Source organism: Protopterus annectens, chromosome 1.part2 (assembly GCF_019279795.1).
Source record: "Protopterus annectens isolate FY-2018-M chromosome 1.part2, PAN1.0, whole genome shotgun sequence".
Classification (NCBI taxonomy): domain Eukaryota; kingdom Metazoa; phylum Chordata; order Ceratodontiformes; family Protopteridae; genus Protopterus; species Protopterus annectens.
In genome coordinates, this window is record NC_056727.1 from 612,246,144 (window position 1) to 612,272,232 (window position 26,089).

A 26,089-nucleotide genomic window follows, 5' to 3' on the forward strand; every position below is an offset into this window, starting at 1 on the left:
TTTTTCATAATCCATTTTTTTTTTATTTTAAGGAGAGAGTACAAGGCTGGTTACGCTCTGTGAAATTAACCTTTGACAAAAAATCTCAGAAAACAAATCTCACCATTAACTCTGAAAATTTCATGAGGATATTTGGCCAAGCTACAGATATCACAAACTCATTTGAATATCTTCTAGCCACTGGGAACCTCCGCTCTAAATCAGGCAAGTTTGATAGTAACGTACAGTAAGAATAATGTGTTATGGAATTTATGTAGAGTCCAGAATACCTTATTAAGCAGATTTTTGCCTTTTGCTGCATAGCATGGCACATTAAATGGGAAAAAATGCTGACTTTTGATGTTTATGCTAACTGCATGTGGGGGGTCAGATTTATTTTGTTTTTAGTGTGTCATTTACACACACACACACACACACACACACACACACACACACACACACACACACACACACATTGATTATATCCAGATTAAGTTAACTAATCACAGGCAAACAAAAGTGTTCTGTATGACTGAAAAATAGATACACTGCATTGATACATGTGTGGGAAGCTGTGGTGTGCCTTTTAAGTGATGAGGAATGGTAATGAGGGACAGGTTTCTGCCTTTGAGGCAAGACTTTTATTTCCTTTCATTTTTTATGCAGAGTTGAATCTAAAAGTTACAGGTGGAGCCTTAATATAAATCCTTAGAATTACTGCTGTAGCTTAATGTATTTGCAGCCTTTTTTTCTGATATTAACCGATTAATTACATTGTTTAAACTGCTATTTTATGTTATCAGTTATGGTTTTACTAAATGCAACAGAACAGGGCTGGGATTCAGAAAAATCACTTGTGTGGCTTTGAATGGGAAAATTGTATATTCAGAGTAGTGCAGTACAACCCAGTACTGATGATCTATGCAGAAGTGATGTAGAATGAATGGGTTTGACTGTGTAGTCAAGTTGCTGAGAAGAAGACAGCTAGTTACACAGTGACCTGCATAGTGCCACGGTAGCTCATGTAGTCATAGAGACCCAGTGCATGTGAAATGCTTGATATAATGCACCTTCACATGCACAGCAAACGTTTCTGGTATGTTTATTTTATAAATTGGAAGGAAATATATGGATGGAGCAGACAGAAAAAGCAAGCAGTGGAACACATAGAAGGGCAAGGGGAAAGGAAGAATAGTATGATGTTGGTGGAGCAATGGTATATATGTAATTTTTAGGGGAGGGCAAGAGTCCTTTTTTTTAATAATTCCAAGAAAGGTAGAGAGAAAAGTTTGGGCAGGAAGGGAAGGGTATAGGAATTGCAGCAAGGGTAAACAAACCAACACAAATGGAAAAAAACTGATAGAGGACTTGTTGTCACAAAAGTTGTGGACCACTGAGGAGATTCTCGGACAGACAGAGAGGGGAAGATAATGATGTGGAGGATTGTATTCAAACTGGGGAGGGAAGAGACACACAAGGAAGCGGAACGCCTTTGTAGGGGTTGATAGTGAGGGATGATGGCTGATTGCCATGCAGCACTGTGCAGGACCAATTAGAAGTTAGTCACGTCTGTGACTACTGTCATGGCTGGTCTCAGCCACTGTTTGTCCACTGATCAGGATTAGGCTACTGTTTACTCAGCTCTGCAATTTGCAGGACATTTTGCATAAGATGGCTATCATTACTGCCAGAAAGATAGGTGTGGATAACCTGAGGATCTAGCAGACTTTGACAAGGCATTTGCATGGTATGGTGGTTATTGCTTAACATTGTCCTCTACTGTGGATGACACTACAAACAATACAAATGTAAAGGAAGAGAGATAAATGACAAAAAAAAGAAGATGAGAGAAACAAAAAAGTAAAAGGAGTTGTCAGTAGTATGTGCTACACTAGTTGCTAGTACAGTCCATGGAGGATTAAAATGCAGTTATTTAGGCAGTGGCAAATCAAAAGCAATATAAAAGCCTGATACAAATGTATTACAGAACTGTGTGTGCCATGAGGGTTAAGAGCTCATGACAGCTAATCAGTCACTAGTGTCCAGGACAGTGCAGAGTCCATATATGACAACCAGTTTGAATGCAAGGGCAAGCGAAGCTCAGTAAAAACAGACCTCCCCACTCAACAAGGCATTGTCCAGCCCTGAGGAGTGTAGGAACTGGTGGCAGTCACCGGCTGACGAATGTTAGCATGTGTGGCAATAGGTAGGACCAAGCCACCTCACCTTACATCAGAATGCCACAAGAAATACGCATGGGGCATCCATAACCTTTTGGTATGCCACACCCTCTCATATGACGGCCACCATAGAGTAACACCTGACCTGACAATTGTATTCCCATGCTATGTCAGGTGTAACTGCCAAAGGCATGCCAGCTGAATGACCATTGTAACAATAAGCTGTGATAGGTTGACAAGGGCTTTGTGCAGTAACTGCACAGTGGATAGATAGGGACATGGTACTGTACGAGGCCAACTGCACATGTACCAAACTAGACAGTGACAGCTGTGATGGTAGTAGCACACCCACCATGAGCCCAGTAGATACTATTAGGAATACTGAGACACAGGAGAGACAGTAGAAAAGTTACATTTCTATTTAGAAAGTATGTGACTTGTAAGTCAAAGCAAAGCTATAAGTAGTGGTGAGATTAATAGACAGCAGTGCAAACATCAGCAATGAAACAGATGCCTAAGAGAGATGCAGATATAATAACATGAGTCCCATCTATGCACCTTGATGTGTGGCTATGTGTTCATGTTTCCTCTGGCATGTCAGCTGATGTTTTGTGTATCTCAGGTGCTGCAAAACAGAAAAGGGAAAGAGTGTCCATGAACGCCAATAATTGTATATAATTTTACAATAATGTGTACCTACAGTATGTATAAGCAGTTGCTAGTTACTCATGTTTACTGTAGAACTCTGTCTCCCTGTCCTTAACCTGTTCTTTCCATTGGCTGAAAATGTGGCACCTTTTCAGGTCTCTGTAATGGTGCCGGCACAGCTCACCAGAGCATGTAATGCCAGTATCATCACTCACCTGTTGACAAAGCAGTATCAGGCATCCATCTTGTACTGGGGGCTCTCATAGGAGTTCCACAGCAGAGGTGCTCAAGGATCAAGGCAAAGAGATGTAGCTTAGTGCCACAGCAGAGCCATGCACTGAAAACAATGATTGGCAAGGGGGGTAACAGGAGCACTGGCTACATAAGGTATCAAGGCAATGTATGCCAGTTTAATTGACAGTAACTTGCAAGACTGCCAGCAAACAGAGCAGTATAGTGGCATGACCTGTGTTAGTTACAGACTGAATTGCAAGAAGACCCCCCCCCCAACCTTGTCAGTGTCACAGAGGTGCCTAGGCATGTGCAGTTCACTTGCAGTCTACAGTGCATGTACACAGACTGGCACAAAACCTTGTAGTGCACTCTGAGGCTGGTACACATTGAGCTGAATGTACAGGTGCAAGACAGTTAACCTAAATTGCAACATTTGCGTAACTGCCACACAGCAGGTTCCAAAATAGCATGATGTAAACAGCTACCATGATTGTGGTGCTCATTGAGCTAGGTTTCCCTAGTATAGAAAGTAGGTGGGGAAAATGGCAAGATATGTGCAGAATTTGTTGTTGGGAGTTGGGTGAGGTTGTGATAGATCTCTGCAGAAATGGATTACATCAATTTATAGAATAAATAAATAATGCACATCTGCTGCAGTCTGAGTACACAGGCCAGTGGCAGGTGCAGAGGATGAATGGGTATGTTTTTTTTTGTATTGTTTGGGAGGGTTGATCTACAGCATCTTCCTAATAGGAGGATGAAATTGGGAATGAGAGCAGAGAGACCACCAGTCTGGGCATCAGTATCCTACTTGATATATTGCTAAGGGACAGTGTGAGGTGGATTATGTACATTGGTAGGTGGCACAGATGAAGAGGAATGTATTGGATCACACACACACACACACACATTAATAGTGGTTTTGGTGTAGTACAGAATGGAAGGGGTGGTATGGGGTGCTGCAAGCCTAATAACTAATACAGACTGTGGGTAAATGTACGGGACACGGTTTGAGGTGGCTTACATGCATAGGTAGCTGGTTTAGATGGAGAGAGATATGTTATCATGCACAATACACACATACACACACACTGCAACAGTAGTTTAGGTGAGGTACATAGTGGATGGGGTAGGATGGAGGGAGGCATGCCTAATAACTGATACATACTGTGGGTGGGTATATGACACACATGTTGGTTTCGCTTTGTTGGGCTTGGGGCAGTGTAGGTGGATAATATGGTGCATGCAGTAGCTCAGTCCGCTTCTATGCTGCCCTACTGGGACAGCTGTGATGAAGTGACCTGTAATACTGGCTAGTGGCAGGCATGACACCTTTGGCGGTTGCTTTTGGTGCATCAGTGCATTAGCAGTATAGATGATGCTGCACATATCATAGGAACAGGAGTCATGAATTTCAAGGTTACTGAATCTTGTAACCATTATGCCTTGTCAGTACCTCCCATCCTGAGGAAGGCTAGTCAAGTCCAGTGTGAATTTATGAATAACCTATCCAGTTATCCAGGCCCAGTTTGAAGGAAGATAACGTATCACCCTGCTTCATTTGCAGGGCAATCTATTCCAGAGGTGAGGGAGAATCTGAGTAACATATCTGTCTCTCTCCACCTTGTTTTATTGATCTATTGCAGCAGGAATAGATCCCATGATTAGTTGTTGTCTTTTCCTTCTGGTCTCAACCTGTTGGTCATCGAATCCAACTCTGAACCAAAGCTGTCCATATTTAGAATCTTCAGACTCAGAACTCCACATCCTGTACCCATAAACCAGTACTGTTGCACCCTTTCCCCAGATCTCATTTGCCACCATTGTGTTTGAATTGTGGAAGACGTGCATTGCCATTTAGTATCTTCATCCTCAACTAGACATGTGCATGGTTGAGAGCAAGTGCAAGAGGAAGCACTTGGATTCCCCTGAAGAACCCCTCACCATGGACACTGACCTCACTTAAGGGGGACTCTTCCCAAGTCCCTCTTCAGTGATGCCTTCTATGGTGATTTGATTGAATTGCTAAGACAGAGTGGTGGCTACGTCACTGAAGCCCCTTCCTTACAGATGTCTGTGCTTCTGAAGGCCTTCAACACAGGCTCTTCAATGTCCTGGGTGGTTCCCACCTCCAGGTAGTCTTATAGACTTGGTGTCTCAGAGTGCTTGGAGAGAACGCAGTGTGGTGGAAATGATCCCCAAGATGCCAGACAAGATTTTGTACCTCCTAAGGAGAGTTTCCACTGGAGTAAGGGTCCAGATTTACATTCCATCTTGATTGTATTGACCAGTAAAAAGGGCATCTAAAAGGAGAGTTCCTCTGGCCTTCTGTCCATGATGGAGTCTTGGGCCTTGGACAATTTGGAAAAGTGCAGCTGCTATTCAGCCACTTTCTCCTTTTTGTGTGCTGAATTATCTTGTCCACTTGATGAGGCTTCAGCAAAACCTGGTAGCTGAAATGTCAAAAGTTAAGACTTGGCAGCCTCTGGAGAATTGTAAAACCCTGGAGGCTCAGTTTTCAGTTATGCAGTCCATATTTAACATCTCCATGAGACTGTCCTCCAATGCAGCCAACAAGATGTCCCATGCAGCAGGCACTGGCATTGCTATGCATCATCATGCCTGGATGCACTTGTACAATTTTGTGGACTGTTTTAAAGTGCCCTTTGTTAATATACCTTTTGACATTTTTTCTCTGTTTAACCAGAAGCTCAAGGAGATGCTGACAAGGAGCTGACATGACGAAAGGATACTGTCTGCCATTGGAATTAATTTTTTAGGATGGGAGGTGTCTTTTTTTTTTTTTTTTTCCACAGAGCGCAGCAGACTTTCCAGGACATTCCTAGTGAGGGATCCCCTTGCTGCAGGGGGGCAAACAGAACAGATGTTACTCACAAAACAGGAGCATTTTGAAAGTCCAGGGCTTCTGCAGGGCTTTCTCCAGAAGGTACTTCCAACACCCCTTAAGGGTTACCCAACAGTTTCTCTTTGGAAGCAATTGGGGGTTGCTTGGCTTGGCTCTCCATCCAAAAGCTTGGGAGGCCATTGCCTCAGATGCATGGGTGTTAACACTGTTGTCCAGAGGTTATACCATTCCCTTTTTGTTCACAACAAAAGATTCCCAAAAACATTTTTCCAGATAATCCATCGTACCAAAGAAGAGAAGCAATAGTAATTCAAAAACTGATGGCCAACCAAGTCATCCAAGGGTCCCACCAGACCAGCAAAAATCTGGAATCTATTCCAGATTCCTTTTAGTTCCAAAGAAACACAAAGGCCACAGACTAATTCTGGATCTCAGTAGATTGAAATGTTTTGTCAACAGACCAAATTCTAGATGGTCACAGTATACTAGTCCTTCTGAGGAAGGAGGACTGAATGTGCTCAATGGATCTCAAGGATGCCTACTATCACATAAAGATAGATAGGCACTCCAGAATATTCCTGCACTTTCGGCTGAAGGCCAGTCATTGTCATTTCTGGGCTCTGCTGTTTGGCCTCACCACAGTTCCCCAGATGTTCACCAAGTGCTTGGCAGAAATGGCAGTGTGGCTCAGGCTTCAAGAGTTAAAGGTTTTCCCATACTTGAACAACTGGCTACTGACCACTTCCATGAAGGCATTCCTCATCAGTGCTCAAGATTCCTTACTGCAGCTGTGTCTGTCTTTGGGCATAACAGGGATTCATGAATGGTCCTTCCTGAAACCAGCTCAAGTGTTAGAATTTATCAGGTACCATTTGGATATGTTTACTCACACAGCCAAGCTGCAATTGTCAAGGCTAAAGTCACTTCACATGCAGACTTCTCACATTCTGCAGGTTCCCAGGCCCCTCTGCCTCTTCATTACTTCATCTGCTTGGGCACATGATAGCTTCTGTTTGTCATGTACATCATGTAAGATGCCACATGAGGGTTTTACAGTGGACTCTTAATTCAGTGGTCCTGTCTGATTCATTCCATGAACTTTCCAGTGCTTTTGAAAGGAATTTTTGCCACAACATTTGATGGTGGTTAGAATCCCTGCAGGTCTTGGTGGGCATTGCTTTGCTCTGCCCCCTTTCTCAGGCCATGGTGGCTATGGACACTTCTATTCTGTGATGTGGGGACAGGGACATTTCAAAGGGAAAATTGTCCAAGATACCTGGTCAGAGTGCAAGGTCATTCTTTACATCAGTGTCTTGGAAATTAGAATCGTCCTCCTAGCATTGCAGGCATTTCAGGACCTTCTTCCCAAAGGTGCAGTTGCCATACAGATCAACGACACATTTTTGGCATGCTTTCTGAACCCTCAAGGAGGAACTGTCTATCCTGTGTATCAGGGGGCCATGACAGTTTGGTGGTGGGTGATGTCCTCTCAATGGTTTCTGATCACAAAGCATATCCTGGGAGATCCAACATCCTGGCAGACAATTTGGAGCATTCTTCTGCCTCACAAGTGGTTCATGAATCCCAAGGTAGTGGAGCAGATTTTCAGTGACTGGGGCACCCCCTGCTGCAATCTATTTGCTTCACCATCCAGTGCAAAATGCATCAGTTTTATGCTCTAATCCCTCCGGAGGGACAGCCACCAAGGAAGGTTCTCTTGCATGGTTGGTCCCCTGATCTCCTCTATGCCTATCCCTGACACCTTTGATAATTATGTTTTTCAGAAGGCAGCCCATTATAGTGCGACTGTCCAGTCATCTTCATTGTCCCATTCTGGCCCTGACAGTTTTGGTTCCCCTTTCTTTGGCCTCACCTTCTCCACCTACTCTAGGTGCTGGGTCTGGTTTTAGATCTGATTTCTCATCCTTCAGATTACCTCACCCAAACCTGTGCTCACAAAAGGTAACTGCATGGTTTCTCCAATTCTGATGATGGCCAGGAACCCCAAGTTGTCAGAGAGAGTATTCACATACTTTCTTCACCCCATAAAACCCACCTGCAGGAAGGTTTATGCTAGTAAATGGAAGCACTTTTTTATTTGTGGTTTTGCCAAGGGCTTGGAACCTTTTTTAGCACATTAACATGCCATTCTTGACTTTTGGTTGATCTTTTTCAATCTTATTGTAGTTATTCAACTATTAAAGTACAACTGGTCACCATTTCTAACTTTCATATTGCCAGCAATAGTACTACAGTGGCAGCGTGCAAGCTTTCTAAGGTTTTCTTGAGGGTTGCCTTTTTATTTTTGCACCTACCTGTCAGGGACCGATGTTTCTTTGGTACTTTTTTCTACTGCTGTTGTAAGTCCTTCGTAGACCTCCCTTTGAACCATCAGCTCTGTCTCTTTTTTGGTAGCCGTCACATCAGCCAGCAGGGTCTCGGAACATCAAACATTATTTTCCATATCTCCTTAATTCATTTTTCATAAAGATATTCACCTTAAGGACTAACCACGGTTGCTTCTGAATCAAATTTAAACCAGCCCATTCATTTGCTGGTTGGCTTTCCAAATTTCCGTAAAAAGGGAGAACATTTGCTTCATTGTTAAAATCTAAGGTGTCTATGAATATCCATCTGGACAGAGACAAAAGTTTCAGAAAGTCTGACCAACTGTTTGTTTCTTTTTCTAAGACAAGACCTAGCAAGCTTGTTTCCAAAGTGACACTATCCATATGGCTTTCTGATTATATTTCCTTTGCACACACCTTGAAAGGAATTTTGCCTGTGAAGCCTAAAAGGTTATTCCACAAGGGTGATTGCTACCTCAACTGCCTTTGTCTTGCAAGCTTCTATTTATATTTGTGCTGCAGCTGCTTGGCCTTATGTACTCCTACCTTTGTCTCCCATTACAGGCTGGATATACAGTCTAGGTCTAGAGCTTCTTTTGGTTCCACTGTCTTGCGAAAGGCTCTCTCTTAGGGACTCCCTGGGACTTTTACTGGCTGTCGACTCTGTCCCATAGGTTGAGATGAGACAGAAAAGAAACATCGGAAATGAAGGTTATGTATTTATTATGATGATAGATCATGGTATCTATATCCATCTACCTCAACCATCCTTCCCTTTGTGCTCCCTCTAAATTTGCCATTTTCTACTGAGTGCTCCTGATCGACCATGATGGTCCACACAGGAGGTCTGTTTCAGCGGTCTTCTCTTCCTTGACTCCTTTTTCTCCATCCTATTTATGTTTTTTGGGGGTTCAGGGTTTTCTCTATGGAAAAAAGTTGATCTGAGGAGAGGGTGCAAGAGTAGTGGGCTATGGGTAGAGGAGGCGGAACTCTTTGAGTCAGAAGATTCGGAATATGGTTGGCTTCAGATCTGGTGACCCACAGGTTGAAATGGGCTAATAAAGACAACTGAGATTTATCATTATGGTAAGTACATAACTTTTGATCTGATGCTATCTGTGTCATTATTCATCATTGATGGGTCTTGGGTCTGACCTTGGATCCGAGTCGGCAACATTTTTCAGACAGATGCAGAGTTGAACCTCCTCCCCTCCCATAATCCCTTGCCACCTTCTAACCCTCAGATCTTGTTTGCCGCTGAAATGCTTCGGATGTGATCCTAGAGCACAGGCTTGCTTTTCAGATAAGTGCTTTCATTTTTTGGGGCTTTTTTGACTTATAGTTTATTTTTATCTATTCTTTAGTAGTTCAGTTTAATTACCTCCCTTCCACTCTAGAATTTTGTTATTTAGATAGGATTCCCTTCCCTTTGTGGTGTTTTCCTGCTTCTTGCCCTTTCCCATTAAGGTAGTTAAAAAAAAAAAAAACGTTGTAGGTTATAAGTTTTAGTTAAAATTCTATCTATAGTGTATATAGCTGGTACGTGGGGGCATCTGAAGGATGAATGCAACATTTGTGCCACATTCAACCCCTGGGCCCTCGTGGAGTGCTGCAATAAGCTCCTTCTAAAGGGCTTGGCTCAGGGTGGTCCTCTGCTGTCGGACTCCCCTTCCAAGCCCTCTCAGGAACATAAAAAGAAGCCTCCTCCTCCCTTGGGGTGGGTCCTTTTCTTCCTCTCATTCTAAGAAGCCAAGGCTCTCAGATCACAGATCCCTGGTCTGAGTCCAGCCTCTTCAGCTTAGATCCAAGATCAGCTGTTCTCCTCAGATCTGACTCTCGGATCCAAGGTCTCCTTTGAGCAGAGGCCTTCGGATCAGAGCAGACGCAAGCTGTCCCTGGATCTGGCCAGTTTGCCTGATCTGACCAGCATGCCGTCCAAGCCCTCGGATCCAACGTGGTTGTCCTATCCAACAGTTCTGTCAGATCCCATTATAATTGAAAGTTCCCCCTTTCAGTCATCCAGGAAGTTGGATCTGACTCGTCAGAGTAGATCCCCTTCCGGAGACCATAGGGCTATGGGATCCAGGGTTGGATCCCCTGCAAGATCAGGTCACTCATCAGTCTCATCCAGATCCTCCAGAAGTGTCCTTCCCTCAGACATGAATAGGATGATGAGGAGCCAAGGCTCAAATTGAGTTGGGCTTGCTGCCATCCCCTGCCCAGGTGACTAGGGGACCCTCCCTATTTACAGGACTCCACTCTCCTCGTCCACTCCAACAGGCTTTGGAATGTCAGGACCAGGGGATTTCTAGCAAGAGGTTGACAGTGTCGAGTATCCCCCCTTCTCGACTCTGTGAGTGTCCCTGGCTGGTTCTGATCTGCTGCCCTCGGACCAGGCTGCGCCTCAACTGTGAGAGGTCTGTGTGGATTTCCTGGGGTAGATTCGGGTCTGGATTTGTCAGATCATTCCCTTCCCTTGGGGGCTTCGGCGCTGGACAGCTCAGGGCTGATATCGTCAGGGGGCTTTGGTGCTGCATCGGGGTCTCTTCTCTCTTCTCAGGTGGCCTTGACTGCTGGGGAGGGGGAGAAGCATTATCCAGCCTGTAGGTCTTCTGGGCATTAGATAGGACCTTCTTCAGTTTGGCAGTTACCTCTTCTTCTCCTCTAGGTCCTCCCCAGCCTCTCTTGGGTTTGGGTGCTGAGGCCTCATCATCCTTCCAGGGTCAACCCTCCTGCTAGAGCCTTCAGGTGGGCACTGCCCCATTTGGAGTACCTGTCTCTTCTGAGTCCTTCCCTGATCCCATTGTGGAGGAACCCCCTCAGAAGAGAACTTGCAAGAGGAGGCTTCTGGACTCCCCCAGAGAGTCCCTAACTGAGGACACAGATTTTGAGAAGGGAGACTGGTTCCCCAGACTTCTGCCTGAGGAAGTATCCTTCGAGGACATCCTTGAGGTTCTTAAGCAAAGAGGCGGTTGGTCTTCCCCAACCCTTGTTCCTGAAAGCCTTCAGGATGAACCCATCTTCTACCTGGGATTCCCCCCTGCTGACGAGCTTGTAGGCCTTATTGCCAGCCGGGCTTGGAAGGAGCCAGACACTGTTGAACCGGTGCCCAAAAGAGCCAACAAATTCCTCAGTCCTCCCAAGGATAGAACATTTTGGAGTAAAGGTGTTCCTGTCAATGCCATTGTAGTGGCTGCTGCTACTAAGAAGGAGCTGGCTGAGCAAAGCTCCTCGGTCCATACCCCAAACAGGGACTCCCAGGTGATCAACCATTTTGGAAAGTATGTGTTTGCCTCAGCTACCTTTGGACTGAGAGCAACTAATTACTTGCCCGTTTTACACGGCTTCAGAAGGACTTGGTTTCAGAACTTACCACTTCCCTGTCAGAGTTGTTGCCTCTGGAGAGTCTCAGACTGGTTTCTCCAAGGCTGTCTACTCTAACTTCTTTGGCTAATGCTTCGATGAGGTTGATCTCCAGTACTGCAGAGCCCACCTCTCAAGCAGCAGGCATGGGCATTGCTTTTCGATGGCATGCCTGGCTTCACCTTTGTGGGTTGGCAGAACCTTTTAGGGTGTCTTTTACTAATGCTCCCTTTGATGGATTCACCTTGTTTGGACCATCTGTTAAGGATACCTTAACCCGCAGGGAGCAGGAGGGCAAAACTCTTTCCCCAGTAGGGATCAAGTGTTCTACTCCCCAACAGTCTTTTTCTAAGACGCAGAGAGGAAGTAAGAAACTTTGCTTCTGGAGGACTCAGTCTTCTTTTCAGGATACTCTCCAGGAATCCTCTTCCGCAAGCCGTGGCAAGGGATTCATTGGCAGACGCCACCCCAGGGGCAGAGGGGTCCGCAGAACCAGGGCTCCCAAGAACCCTTCTCGGAGAAGCCCTTTCATCATTCCTGAAATGCTGCCCCAACTGTCCAGCCCTGGAGGCAGGTTGGGGTCGACTCTCCCTTCATCCACTAGGCTGGACAAGTCGCACCTCCAATCAATGGGTGCTGAAAATTATTTACAGGGGTTATTCCATTCCCTTTTCCCAGCCCCCTTAAGTTCGAAGATTTCTCCCAGACATTCCATCCCACCAGAGGGAGTTGGCCAATATCATGGTTCAAGACCTTCTTCAAAAAGGAACCAGCCAAGAGGTCCCAGCAGGGCAACGAGGGTCTGGAACTTACTCCCGCTTCTTTTTGGTGCCAGAAAAGACTGGAGACCTGCGTCTGACTTTGGACCTCAGTGAGCTAAGTCTGTCTTTCAAAAAGTCCAAGTTCCGGATGGTCACTGTTCAGTCCATCCTGCCTCTACTGCGCAAGGATGATTGGATGTGCTCAGTGGATCTCAAGAATGAGTACTATCATATAAAGATCGACAGGCACTCCAGGAGACATGCTCAGTGGATCTCAAGAATGAGTACTATCATATAAAGATCGACAGACACTCCGGGAGACATTTACACTTCCAGTTGAAGGCCAACCACTACCAGTGAGCCCTGCCCTTTGGACTCACCACAGCCCCCTGGGTGTTTACCAAATGTATGGCAGTGGTGGTGGCTCATCTTTGGCTGCAAGGTTTCCAGGTTTTTCTGTATCTGGACGATTGGCTCCTCATGGCTGTCATGAGGCATTGACTATCCTTGGCCACAAGTTGTGTCCTTAATCTTTTCCAGTCTCTAAGCATCACGCAGTGAATCTTCCCAAATCCAGTCTAGTACCGAGCCAAAATCTGGTGTTCATTAGGGTCCAGTTGGACATGGTATCAGAGACTTTAGCACTGACTCCTTGCAAGGTGCAGCTAATTCGAGATCATGTCTCTCTCTTGCTGGATGTATCATGCCCATCGGCTCACTTGATCCTCCAAACGTTAGGTTCGATGGTGGCTGCAATTCAGTTAGTTTCTCTTGCCAGGTATCACATGAGAGTTCTCCAGTGGACCGTGGCAGTCCAGTGGTCCATTCTGTCTCAACCCATGTCCGTGACCATAAAGTTGACTCAGGTGTGCAGGAATCATCTTACTTGGTGGCTTCACACTCAGGATCTTTGGGCAGGCCATTTTGTCTTCCCCCACCCAAGGCCACGGTGACCACTGATGCCTCCCTGTTGGGGTGGGGGGCATCATTTTCAGGGCAGGACAGTTCAAGGCATGTGGTCCAAATTGCACATAAATGTCTTGGAAATGAGAGCAGTCCTTCTAATGTTGCAAGCCTTTCAGGACTTCCTTCCTCTGGGGACCTTAGCCATTCAGAAGGACAATATGGCTGCTGTTTGGTATGTCAACAAGTAAGGCGGAACATGGTCTTATCCTCTGTGCAGAGAGGCCATGAAAGTGTGGGAATGGGTGATGTCCTCCGGGTGCTTTCTTCTTGCAACTCACATTCCCGGGAGTTCCAACATGCTAGCCGACAGACTCGGCAGGTCCATCTTGAGTCCCCAGGAGTGGTCTCTGAATCCGTCAGTGGCGCAACAAATCTTCGACCATTGAGGTCAGCCTTGCTGCAATCTCTTTGCCTCCCCAGTCAACCATAAATAAAGCAATTACTTTGTCCTCTTCTCCCTAGCAAGGGAGTCACCCAGGGATGCTGTAGTCCACAATTGGCCCTAGGTCTCCTGTGTGCTTACCCTCCCATTCCCTTGATTCCAAACTCCTTCAGAAAGCTGATCAGCTGGAGACCCCTCTCATCCTCATTGCCCCTTTCTGGCCTCATCAGGTGTGTTTCTCCTTAGGTCTCATCTTAAGCATCTTCCCTGGATACTAGATCCCACTACAGATCTTATTTCCCATCCTTGGGGGCTTCCAATTCCCAATCTCTGGACCCTTTATCTAATTGCATGGTTTCTCCACTTCCAGTAATTCTTTTGCAATACAGGCTTCCTTCCCTGGTGAAGGACATTATTTTGGCTTCTCAAAAACCATCTACACAAAAAGTTTATTCCAGTAAATGGAGAGTTTTTTTTTTCCATTTGGGGCAAACAATGAAATCTGGATCCTCTTTCAGCCCCTATTCCTGAAATGTTGCTTTTCTTATCTTCTCTTTTTCAGGATGGGGTGAGTTTTTCTACCATTAAACTACAGTTGACTGCCATATCTAATTTCTATATTACTGATGAGCGTACCTTTTCTTCCAAATTGCGCAAAGCCTTTTTGAAAGGGGTATTTCTTCTTAGGCCTTGTATTAAGGATCCATCCCCACCATGGGATTTGACCTTGGTGCTGCAGTCTCTGATGCAAAATCCTTTTGAACTGGCTGGTTCATGTGATATTAAATTCCTTTCCTTGAAAATGGCCTTTTTAGTGGCCATTACTTTGGCCAAGAGGGTCTCGGAACTTCAAGCTCTATGCATTAAACATCTGTTCATGATTTTTCATAAGAACAGGGTGTCCCTTAGAGCAAATCCTTCCTTTCTTCCTAAAGTGGCCTCAGAAGCTAATCTCAATCAATCTATTCAGCTACCTGTTTTCTTCCCTAGGTATTCTAATAAGGGAGAATATATTTTGTATTGTTTGGACCTTCACAGACAATTACATTTTTATTTGAAAAGGGCTGACTAATTTAGGAAGTCAGATCAACTCTTTGTAGCCTTCTCTCAGAGCAGGAAGGGTCAAACAGTTGCCAAAGTGACTATTTCCATGTGGATTGATAGTTGTATTTCTTTCATTTATGCTAGTAGCCATTTAGAGTTACCCAGACCAGTTAAGGCTTATTCTACTAGGTCTGTTGCTATTTCATTAGCCTTCTTAGCTAGGCTTTCCAGTGATGAAATGTGTGCTGGGGCGACTTGGTCTAATCCACATTCTTTCATTTTGCATTAAAATTGGATCTAGTGTCCAGGCAAAGGGCTTCCTTTGGTTCCTCTGTGCTCTGGATATTTTTCCTTGAGGCCACCCAGGATACATACATAGATGGGGACTGACCCATCTGTGCTGAATAATGACATGCACAGCATCAGATAAAGAGTTATATACTTACCATAACTTGGCATCTGTGCTATCCAATGTCATTATTCGTCACATTCCCGCCCTCCTTCCCCCTTCCATCAGGGGGTTCTGGCGAGGCTGGTTTGGCTTATATTGAGCTACAATATTTTTGACCTTCTAATGCAGTTATTTCTGTGTTTCCACTAATTTAGCAAACTCGATCTGAGGATTAGAAGGTGGCAAGGGATTGTGGGAGGGGAGGGGCTTAAGCTCTGAATCTGTCTGATAAAGTTGCTGGCTCAGATCCGAGGTTGGATCCACACCCATCTGTGATAAATAATGACACTGGATAGCACAGATGCCAAGTTATGGTAAGTACATAACTCTTTTTCTTGTATTTGTGGACTGGTTGATTTGTGAAGGTATGAGAGACACTGGACTACTGAGCCCTGATTGCTGTTAAGGCAAGGCATAGGTCTCCTATTAGAAACCTGTAAGACACAGAAAAGATACTGTGCTTCTAGTCCTTTCTGTAGCTAAGGGATTTTAGGCCTATGACCCTCTTTGTTAGATGTCTTTGGGTTGTTTCCAGCTGTTTGTCATGTCTGGTTTAGTACATGCCAAATAGGGTGTTGTGTTCTATAACTGGTCCAGTCAGCTCTGAATACAAGGGAATGATAATCTTCTTAGATCCGGATAGTAGTCCCTTGGTGATTAGTTGTTCTAGGTAGAAGGATGCCACTCATGTTTCAAGATCTCTAACTTCTTTTTCATTTTGAAGTGTGCTGTTGTCAGTGCTATAAATGTGACGTTTTATTTTTTAGCATTTAATTTAAACCCATTTTCAATATAACATGCATTTATTAGGGTAAGCTCCTGCTGGAGGGCTTCTTTGTTAGAAGGGGATTTGACAATGACTCCTGGTTTGAAGTCATTCTCAGACTTGCTTAGCCATACATGTATTTTATTCTGCAGGTCAGATAAATAAATATTGGACAAAAGTGGTCTCAGCTCTGAGCTCTGTAGGACTCCAGTGGTCACCTTCATGCTCTCTGACACTGCCCCTGCCACCTTCACCATGTTGTTTTGTCTTTTAGCCAGTTTGCTATCCGTCATACCACGTAGAGACCCCTTTGTAATGCATTTAGCTTATTAATTATTTCTGAGTGGGGGATGGTGTCAAATGTGTTGACCAAATCAAGGTAGATTGTATGTACAGTGTGGCCACTGTCAGCTGCTTGCATTACATTTTATAAGAAGTTTACAAGGTTAATTAGACAGGCTCTACCTTTTACAAAACCAAATTTCTGTGGCTCAAGCGTGATGAAGTTTTTAATGTCTATGTTAATAAAATCTGTTATAATATGTTCCAAAGCCTTTCAAATGAGATGTATCAGAATGACGGGCCAGTTGTTGCCATGGTCAGTAGCAGGACCACCTCTGTGGACTGGCATCACAAGTTCTGTATGCCATATTTCCAGGACTGAGATTCCATCAGGACATCTTTAGTGCTACTTAGCAAACAGCTGGGTGTGTTAAATGGTTCCATGGAGGAAGTGTTCTTAGTCCATCCATCCACAACCCCTTTTCCCATTTTGCACATGGGGTCGGGTGTCACTTCCACAGTGACAATCATCTCGAGCCAAGGTTTACACTGCTGGGTGGCTAGCCCTGCCACTGTAGTTCATTCACAGCACTCACTCGCGCACACACTTTCACCTACTACCAATTTAGAGTGTCCATTCCACCTACTGCATGCCTTTAGAATGTGGGAGGAAACTGGAGTACCCGGAAGAAGCTCACGTGACTGCAGGGAGGAAATGCAGATTCCACACAGAATGCACCCCAGCCAAGAATTGAACCGGAGAACCTCTTACTGTGAGGTGACAACACTAACCGCTGCACCCTCACCACCGCAGCCACCCTTTTCCCATCAATTGACAGGAATATATAAGTGTACGTCCAATGCAGGATAAGCTCAACTGTTCTTAGTCTTAGACAGAAATTTCAGTACATGATCTCTAGTGGGGATGGGAGGCTTGAGAAATACAGGAATTGTTCAGTTTTGGATATTCATCTCTGGAGTGAAATTTGCACTATTTTTTTTTTTTTTGCTAGTGTATCAGCAATGTCCATCAGAAACGAGTAGGTTTTGCCATGTAATATGAGTTCTGTACATTATTGGATCTCTGCAGCAATAAGTACTGCATCTGCAGTCTGAGTGCGCACGTCACTAGCTGGTAGAAAAAGGGTAAGTGGAAATGTGTTTGATTTGTGTTGATGGGAATTTCTTAATTTACTAGCATCACTAAAGAAGGGTTTGTAATTGTCTTTGGCTTCAGATGCCAATCTGAGTTCATGAGTTACCTTAGAAAAACAAGTTGTCTTTTTTTAACTCTTAGTCATTTTCCTGTTATTTCCTTTACTTGGGGTCTTAGTCTTCTGTATACTCTAAGTGTTTTCCTATTATCGTAGAAATTACTTATGTTGGTGGACCACCAGGGTGGTTTGCTTTTAAATTTCCTATTGTATATTGATCTGGATGGGACTGCCTAATATCTACGTTTATTTATATGGGTATAAAACAACTTTGCAAGTCTGTCTGCTGAGGTTGTGTCTGGGGTGATTTTGAATTTTGAGACTTCATTATAGCATTTGAAGAAATTTCTGAGGTTGAAGTCTTTGAATTCAGAGGTATTGATTTCAGGGGTTCAGATAGTTTGAGAGAAAAAGTTACTAATTTATTATCTGACTTAATTGGCGAGGAAGTTACTAGTGGAGTTGTATACGAGGATGGTGCATATATAAGTACCAGGTCAAGAATATTTTGTTCTCATGTTGGTCTAGCATCAATCTGGTCCACCGAGTTTTTACTTGTTAGGTCTAAAAAACAGCTGAGCTTATCCTGCATTGGAGGTATACTTAGATATTCCAGTCAATTGATGGGTAGTTAGTCTACCAGAATTCATTCTTGGCATTCTGAGGTCTTGGAAGGTGTCCTGTAACCGGTAATATACTGATGGTTGATTTTGTTTAGTGTGGTTTGGAGTTCGATAATTTCTATTTTTGGGTCTCTTAGAATCTCTGTAGAGGTGGCATGCTGTCTGACAAATGTGGACTTGCCACCACAACTGCAGTTTTATTTAAGTGCACAGCAGTTGATGAACTCTGGCATAAAGGGAGAGCTTACATTGTGCTTGTTCACTGACCATAAGCGCATGTCCACATGTATAATTACATACGTGGTGCCATAGCAGCAAATGAGCCTAAAGTAATTCTCACCATTTTTTCTCACAGGCAGAGACTAGTATGTTACTGCAGCTGCTTGAGAGCAGGGTATGCAGATTCTAAGCAAAGATAAAACTGAGCATACCTTCCAGAAATGTGTGTGAGCTGGTTGTATAAGTTAATGTAGTCACTGGCCACAGCAGGTCCATCAGAAGGTCACTGATAGGATTTTGCATGCATGTACAAAAGCCCACATCATTGCTCAAGAGAGAATGGCCACTGGTGGGTGCTGATCATTTCAGACTGCCATCACCATCATAGAAGACATCCTGCTGCCCCTGTCAAGGGATGATGATACCTAGTATAGGCCTGGTTGTTGGTTCTGAAGTGGTCACCCCAGCCCATGTCTTAATCATGGATGCATCAATTTGATATTTCCCTATGTCAGTAACACTTTGTTGTGGCATACCAATGCCTTGAGCACACAGATATTTAACACTTCCATATCTTCCATACAGGCATGGCTGGGATGCGGATATAAAGACTTTTGACACAAAATGTGTTTGCTTACATGACTTTTGTCTGTACTGTTGCAACTTTGGGAAGTGGAATTGTCATGTATCAGCAGTGTTACATTGGATGTTTTATATGTCTGCTTTCACAGGTACTACAGTTATTGTTAATGTCAATGCTTCATCAGAGGCTGATGGTGATGGCCTAACCTTAGCATAGTCTGAAGGCAAGTGTGACAGTTGGAAACAGTAATTGTAGAGGGCACAGTACCACCTATTTGCAATGACACTGTGTTACCTGTGGATTCCCTCATCACTCCAGTCCCTGTGGATGGGCAGGTCATCCCAGCACCCTTACAGTGGGAGCACCCTTGCTCTCTGCTCGAACACCAGCATGGTTACAGAAGTTAGGAACAGCCAGTGGCTGTCAGTTCTATAGTTCCTGCTCATTGCCCAAATTGTGTGTCACAATGGACATTATATAATATGGATGTGCAGGATAATCATCCAGGCAGAGGCAGTTGCCACCATTTCCATAGCAGAGATGATGGGCTTACTGTGCATCTTGTGTGATGATGTACAAAAAGGCTTGCAGTGCTTAGATCAGATTGGAGTGTTGGACAGGCACTGGTATCCTCCTTTGCTTCCTCTGAGCCTTCTTCTTCTGTGCACCAAGTCTGATGCCATTCTAGTGGTTGCTGTTTATCTGATTCCACTGTGGGTATATCCCTCAGGAGAGGTAGGACGCATACTACTACCTCTTCCATGCCACCTACCAGTGTTGATCCTGTTGCAGTATGGTGTAGCCAACCTACACTGATGTAGCATTTGTGCCAGACATGCACATGGCACAGCTAGGAGGTTATGATCACACATGTCATCTTTGTCCTTACCAGCGGGTGTCCATACCAGGCCTCAGAAGAGATGGCTAAGGATGTTCACTGTCTTAAGTCATTTCCACCTGCTGTTCCACAACACTTCACAGGCAGATATGCACAGGCAGTACTGTCTGCAGGAATAATGTCCCCTGGCACCCATACTGACCAAATACCTACTACTTCTGGACACCTGCCCTGTCCCTCAGAAAGCATCCCACCATCCCCCTATACAGTATACACAGTTCCCTCTAGTCACCTAGCCATATTGCTCACTCCACATCCATAGTACCTCCTTCCACCAGTGTGCCTTTTGCTTATCCCTTTCTCTGTACAAATAATGAACAGTGTGCCCTGCTGTCACTGCTGTGTTACATAGATAGGAACTATGCGATATACAGCATGGCCCATCAGTGGACTGTACAGCATAGGCTGGGTGCATTGTTGTATGCTTCAGTTTTGATCTTTGTTGTGTCAAGTCTCTCCCACAGTTGTGGACTGGAGACTGCCTCTTTGCCATTGCTGTAGTGTATACTGCTCACCTCTGCCTTCCCCGTGCCCAGTTCCTCTGATGGCTCTTTGACCAGCATTTCCTCTGCTGCTGGGTCTGGTTTCTTTGGTTCTCTAATAGCAGTCCCCCGTTTCAGCTGTCTATGTATGGCCATGCTGTGCAGCATTGTACAGACAAAAAATATCTTGCTGCAGGTCTCTTAGAGAATAGCACAGCATGCCACAGGAGGTTTCCAAGCAGTTGAAGCAGACCTTCAGCAGTCTAAACACCTGCTCTACAATGTTGGAGGGTTGTAATAGTCCAAAAGCATGCTGTATAATGTTGAGGGTCTGCAACAGTGTAGAGCTGTGTGTCATCTGAGCCATGCTGTGTGGGATGTTTAACAGTTTCATACTCCATGGCTATATGGCATATCTAGCATCACCATATCCCTGTGGGAAGCTGCCTCACGCAAATTGTATAAGTGACGTGCCGCAATTGGAAATTGTAAGAACTGCTTGAATAGCACACAGACACAGAGTATAGTACCATGTATGTTACATACCATCTGGCAGTTGATGGAGTGGAATCTCTTCTGATTGATACACTGGTGTCCATGTGGACCAGGCACAGTCTTGATGATGTGGGTGCAGTCAGTGTTCCCTCCCTTGATGATGTGGATACAGTCAGTATTCCCTCCCTTGATGATGATGTGGGTACCTCAGGAAGACTTCTTATTTTGTAGAATGCTTGCATTGTTGCATTTCTGTCCTCTGCAGTTTGAGCGGAGATGCATATGTTGCTCTGCATGCTGCAAAATAACATCAAGGAATTGATGTAGTATTCATGAACCTGATATCTGTGATACACCTACTCTGCCCTCTGATGGCTGCCTGAAAGATCGTGTTACAAGGAGGGTCTGTATTACACATCCTTTTGTGTCCACAGGAATTAGTATTGCACTCATCCCATAGAATGCCTTGCAAGGATGGTACATACTTAACAGTTCCTATATGTTGTCTCTGTGCACTTAGCAGTGTTAAACTATGTCATTGTCATGGAGGTGATGGTATGTTAGTCATGGTTGGCTTCATCTGTAAAATGGAAGGTGACAAGAAGCACCATCGTGGACACTGGCTGTGGGAACGGCTCCTAACATATGCTATTCAGCTAATGCAGATGCTACTCCTTGTATCTCAGCATGGTGTCTGTCTCGTCTCTGCTCACCAAGAAATAATGGTGTACAAATTTGCTGGCCGATGTGACCTGCCTAGCACTTTTTATACTTTTGTGAATCACCCCACTATGTTTACCTTCCTTTGCATTCACAATTGGTCTGATTACCATACTGTTGCTCATTTAATTATCATTTCCATATGACACCTACCATGTTGTTTGACAGGTTGTACAATGCCATTTCTTATGCCTTTGAATTTGTTCTACTGTACATGTCACCACTTAACATGCAGTTTTGCCTAACACATTGTGCTGTTTGTTTCTGAATCCTGGCCCAGAGGTTTTACTTGGTCTTTACATTGAGAATAGTTAATTGTATGCATGTCCTTGGAATAAGAATATCTGTTGAGGGATGAGATTATTTCATTGAAACCTTTAGGCATATTAAAATCCATAGTGGCATAATGATGCAATAGAAACCATATTTTTAGAAGAATCAACATTTATTAAATGTAATATTAACTTTGTTTTGTTTGGTTTATCTTGAAAAGGCCTGGGCATGCTACAAGATTCTGGACTTTGTGTGGTGGCTGATAAACTCAACTTCATCCGTTACTTGTCCCATTTTCGCTGTATCCACAGAGGAGCTGCTTTTGCAAAGATGAGAACCACCACAGTGCGCAAACTGCTGCCAGAGTCATGGGGCTTCCTCTGCCCTGTGCACACACCAGATGGGGAGCCCTGCGGTTTGATGAACCACATGACTGCAACCTGCGAAATCGTTACTGAATCATTATTTACTGTTACTCTGCCAGCTCTTCTTTGCTCTCTAGGTAAGATGTACACTAAATGCAGCGTACATTTATAGATGTGATGATGCAGAGTATATCTGGAGTTCTGGAGTTTGCCTATTTTTTTGTCAGGTAAATTTTCTTTTGCAAAGCATACATCTAAGTTTGGCCTGCTGTCATTCCTGCCCTGCTTATTATGCACAAAGAACTGCAGTGAAGAGTGGCACTGCTGTAAATTTAGCTCTTATGCAGTAATTGTACTTAAAAGGGTAATCATGTACATCTGGTTTTATCATTTACAGTGTGGCTGTAATTTGCAGTAAAGGAAACATTTTACAACATTTGTACAAGTGCCCTTTTTGAGCAGATGATGGGGCTTTACAAAAAAAATAAATAAGTAAAAAAAATGCCAGTGCACATTTTATTCACATTTTCCCTGTAGCTACCGGACTGAGTTAGAGCAGGTAATTTCATTGCTATATAGTGACAGATATGGTTTTGTAAATTGGTTTGACACTGAGGAGTAATGTGTGGTCTAAACCTTTTTTCTGTCAAAATATTGTAAGAGAACTGGAAGTTTCAGAGTGTTGGCTTTTATTCTGAACTGTTGTTGCCCTTGTCATTCTGTTCATTTTTTACTATTACTGGGATACAAATAATTCTCAAAAGGATACATTATTTGGAAGATATAAATATAGAGGCTGGCATAGGAATTTGGAAAAATATACACCTGAGTAGAGTAAGCTTGGTAAGTTGTGAATACATATGGATTTTGGTAATGGGGAAGGACATTCTGAGGGGTGGCCACAGTGGTGCAGCGGTTAGCGTTGCCACCTCACAGCAAGAGGTTCTCTGGTTCGATACTCGGCTGGGATGCCTTCTGTGCAGAGTCTGCATGTCCTCCCTGTGGTTGCGTGGATTTCCTCCGGGTGCTCCGGTTTCCTCCCACATCCCAAAGACATGCTGTAGGTGGATTGGACACACTAAATTGGCCCTAGGTGTGAGTGTGTGCATGTGTTTGCCTTCTGTGGAAGGTTGGGTACCGGGCTGGCAACTCGACACTGTAAAACTCCACTGCCAGTCATGAGCGGACAGGTGATCCGCTGTGGCGACCCTTAACTGGGAAAAAGCTGAAAGAAGAAGAAGAAGGACGGACATTCTGAGCACTATGTAAGATTGCTATAGATTTAGGGTATGAATAACTGAGCTCATAGTGTTTGGGAGCAGCAGAATGGGAAAACTTGAAGTTGTGGTGTCTTAGCTTTCAAAGTTCTGTATCCAGAATGTGGAACACTACCTCTCACAATGTGGAACAGATTGGCAAAATGTGGAACACCTGCTAACACCTTCAGCTAGAAAGCTTAAAAGTATGGTTAATAATGGTTTATTCATGCTTACAAATGAAAATAAAAATAAATCTTTTAGTGAATTAATATGAATCTGTGTTATTTAACATGAACATGGCATTTGTACCAATGAATGTGCAACAGACCCTTTTAGTGTAAGGGTAGAACATGGAATTTTTTAATACACAGAATGAGTAACGTTCCATGTAATAAGGTATATTTGTGTGGTATGGCGGGTATATTTTATGAAAGGGAGATATGTTATAATATTTTTCACATTTGTTTGCCCCTTGTTGTCCCATGCATTTCCATTAAACCTTTTCCCTTTTTCATACATTTGTTCTTTTCAGTAGCATTGCCCATGGGCAGTAGAAGAGGGAATTGAGTTATAGGGATTATGGCCATCCTCCAAAAGGAGTTAGGGCATTAGTTTGAATATTCTTAACTTTCCCCTCTACTGGAAAGAACTGTTCAGTGCCTGATATGCTGAGCTGTTGCAGGATTCCATGAAACTACAGCCCCCTGCTACAGTACTGTGTCCTGTTTGGATGGCTTATGCTCATCAGATTCCTTAATGCAGCAATTATGCTCTTTCCCAAGGCAGCACCTTTACAACAAGGGTCTACATTGACTCCCCCCCTGGGGGGGTTGGTAAGCCAGTGTCACCCACTTACTTTATCATTCTTTGAGTATCTTCTCAGGTTCCTAGGCTGTTGGTCAAAATATGGTCATTTGGGGTTTATTCAGTGCAAAAACCTTTCTGCCTTAGAGCTGGCATTATGACATTAAGATTCTGAATGCTAATATTTTAGGTTTTTTTCCCTGCTGTTTTAAAATATATGTTCTTTATTTGGTTGTCAAGCTTATAGTATTCACAGTTTTCATCAGTTATGATTTGTTACCTACTCCTGGTAGGAATGTAGAACAGCACTTGGACTTTAGCAACATCATTTTACTGTTGTCCAGCAGCTGTGGTGATTGATTTTAGTTACCCTCAGATAGACTAGGGTAACAGCATGGGTTCATCACATTTGGAACTGTAAATTTTAGTTTAACTACTTTGAATAACTGAATCCTTTCTTATCAGAGGCCAGAAAACTCTTCATTGGATTTTATCAAAAGATATTGGACTCCTACCTCTCAACTGTACAGATTTTTGCAGAATGTCCAGACTTTATCCTCATATTTTTGGTCCATTTTTCATAAAATTATGGTTTTCTGGCAAATTAGTGGTAAGACTGAAGTTTGAAAATAAAGACAGATATTTGAGGTTCAGACTTCATATCCTTCATAAAATTCATGCTAATGCAAAACCTGTTATATCAACTTTCTAAGTTTGTAAGAACAACATTTAAAAATCGTCCCTATTTTTGGGCCTTTGTCACACTTTTATGTATGGCTTTGTCCAGATTTCTTGCTGTTAGAGGTTGAGAGGTATGATTTTACTTCTTTCTAACATTTCTGGTAAAAAGTTAAAAAGGAGTTCATATCACCTAGGAACAGAGTTTACTGTGCTGGAAGGGCCACTTGCCCTAAAATAACTAGTATACAGCTATAAACTTGCAGATGTGGTAAAATAAAGTATAGTAAACATTAAGTGGACAAGTTTATTCGGTTGAAGGAAGACCAGAATGGCCTAGCTTTTTAGAAATATGATGATGATCTTCGTGTTTCACTGTTGCAGTCATCACTTGTGGTTTATCCCTGCTGGGTAGCCCTCGGCTGGCCCGAATACCAGAGTAAAGGTTTCCCTCCAGCATCGGCTGTTCTGTGTATGTCTGACTTCAGGTTGTCAGGGCTATAAAGGGAGACAGCTGATGCCATTACGTCAGTCTTTCTTGCTGTGGATCCCAAAGCAGAAGCAGTTTTGCGAGTGCGTCAGTCAGCCGTTGCCAGCGTGAGGACAACCGTCTGAAGCTAACTGTTGGAGAATCCTTTCTTGCCTTAAGCTGATGTCAGAGAAAGTTAATAACTGTCTCAGTTGTGAAAAGCAGATCCCACGCAGAGACTTCCATTCTCTCTGCGTCACTTGTTTAGGCCCAGACGTCGACGTTCCAAGGTGTTGGTTCTGTGCCCTCTTTAATGCTCATACTATAAGAAGAAGAGCTGATATTGTAGTGAGGCATTTTAGTCATTTTTCCAGCAACACGAAATGGCATCGGTCTCTCAGACAGTTTCCGACTTACCTAGGAAGTAAAAGGACAAAGATAAGGATAGGCCTCTAAAAGTTAGGCCCTCTGATGACTCTGGGCAACAGTTAACTTTTACTGAAAGCAAGGCTACAGCTGAACTCAATGCAGGCCTCTACCGAGACCCATTCGGAGTCCGGTATGCCGCCTGATCACCCTCCTCCTGCCGGGATGTCGCTTTTTCCTCGCAAGGTTGGGTCCGGAGCTGCTTTGCAGGCACCAGCTTCCTCTGAGACCCCTCTGACATCCAAAGTCAGAATTAGACCGACGATAATGCCGTTGGTCAAATTGACTCTGTATAAGGCTTCTGACCCAGC

At 43.9% G+C, this 26,089-nt stretch overlaps 1 protein-coding gene across 1 annotated transcript in view; it reads left to right on the forward strand.

Moving 5' to 3' along the window:
- Nucleotides 1–26,089, forward strand: part of POLR1B (RNA polymerase I subunit B) — a 498,537-nt gene that overhangs the window by 238,417 nt on the left and 234,031 nt on the right. Inside the window, exons 8-9 of the mRNA XM_044057995.1 lie at nucleotides 33–204; nucleotides 21,998–22,279. Of these exons, the coding sequence (XP_043913930.1) occupies nucleotides 33–204; nucleotides 21,998–22,279 (454 nt within the window). The remainder of the gene's footprint in view (nucleotides 1–32; nucleotides 205–21,997; nucleotides 22,280–26,089) is intronic.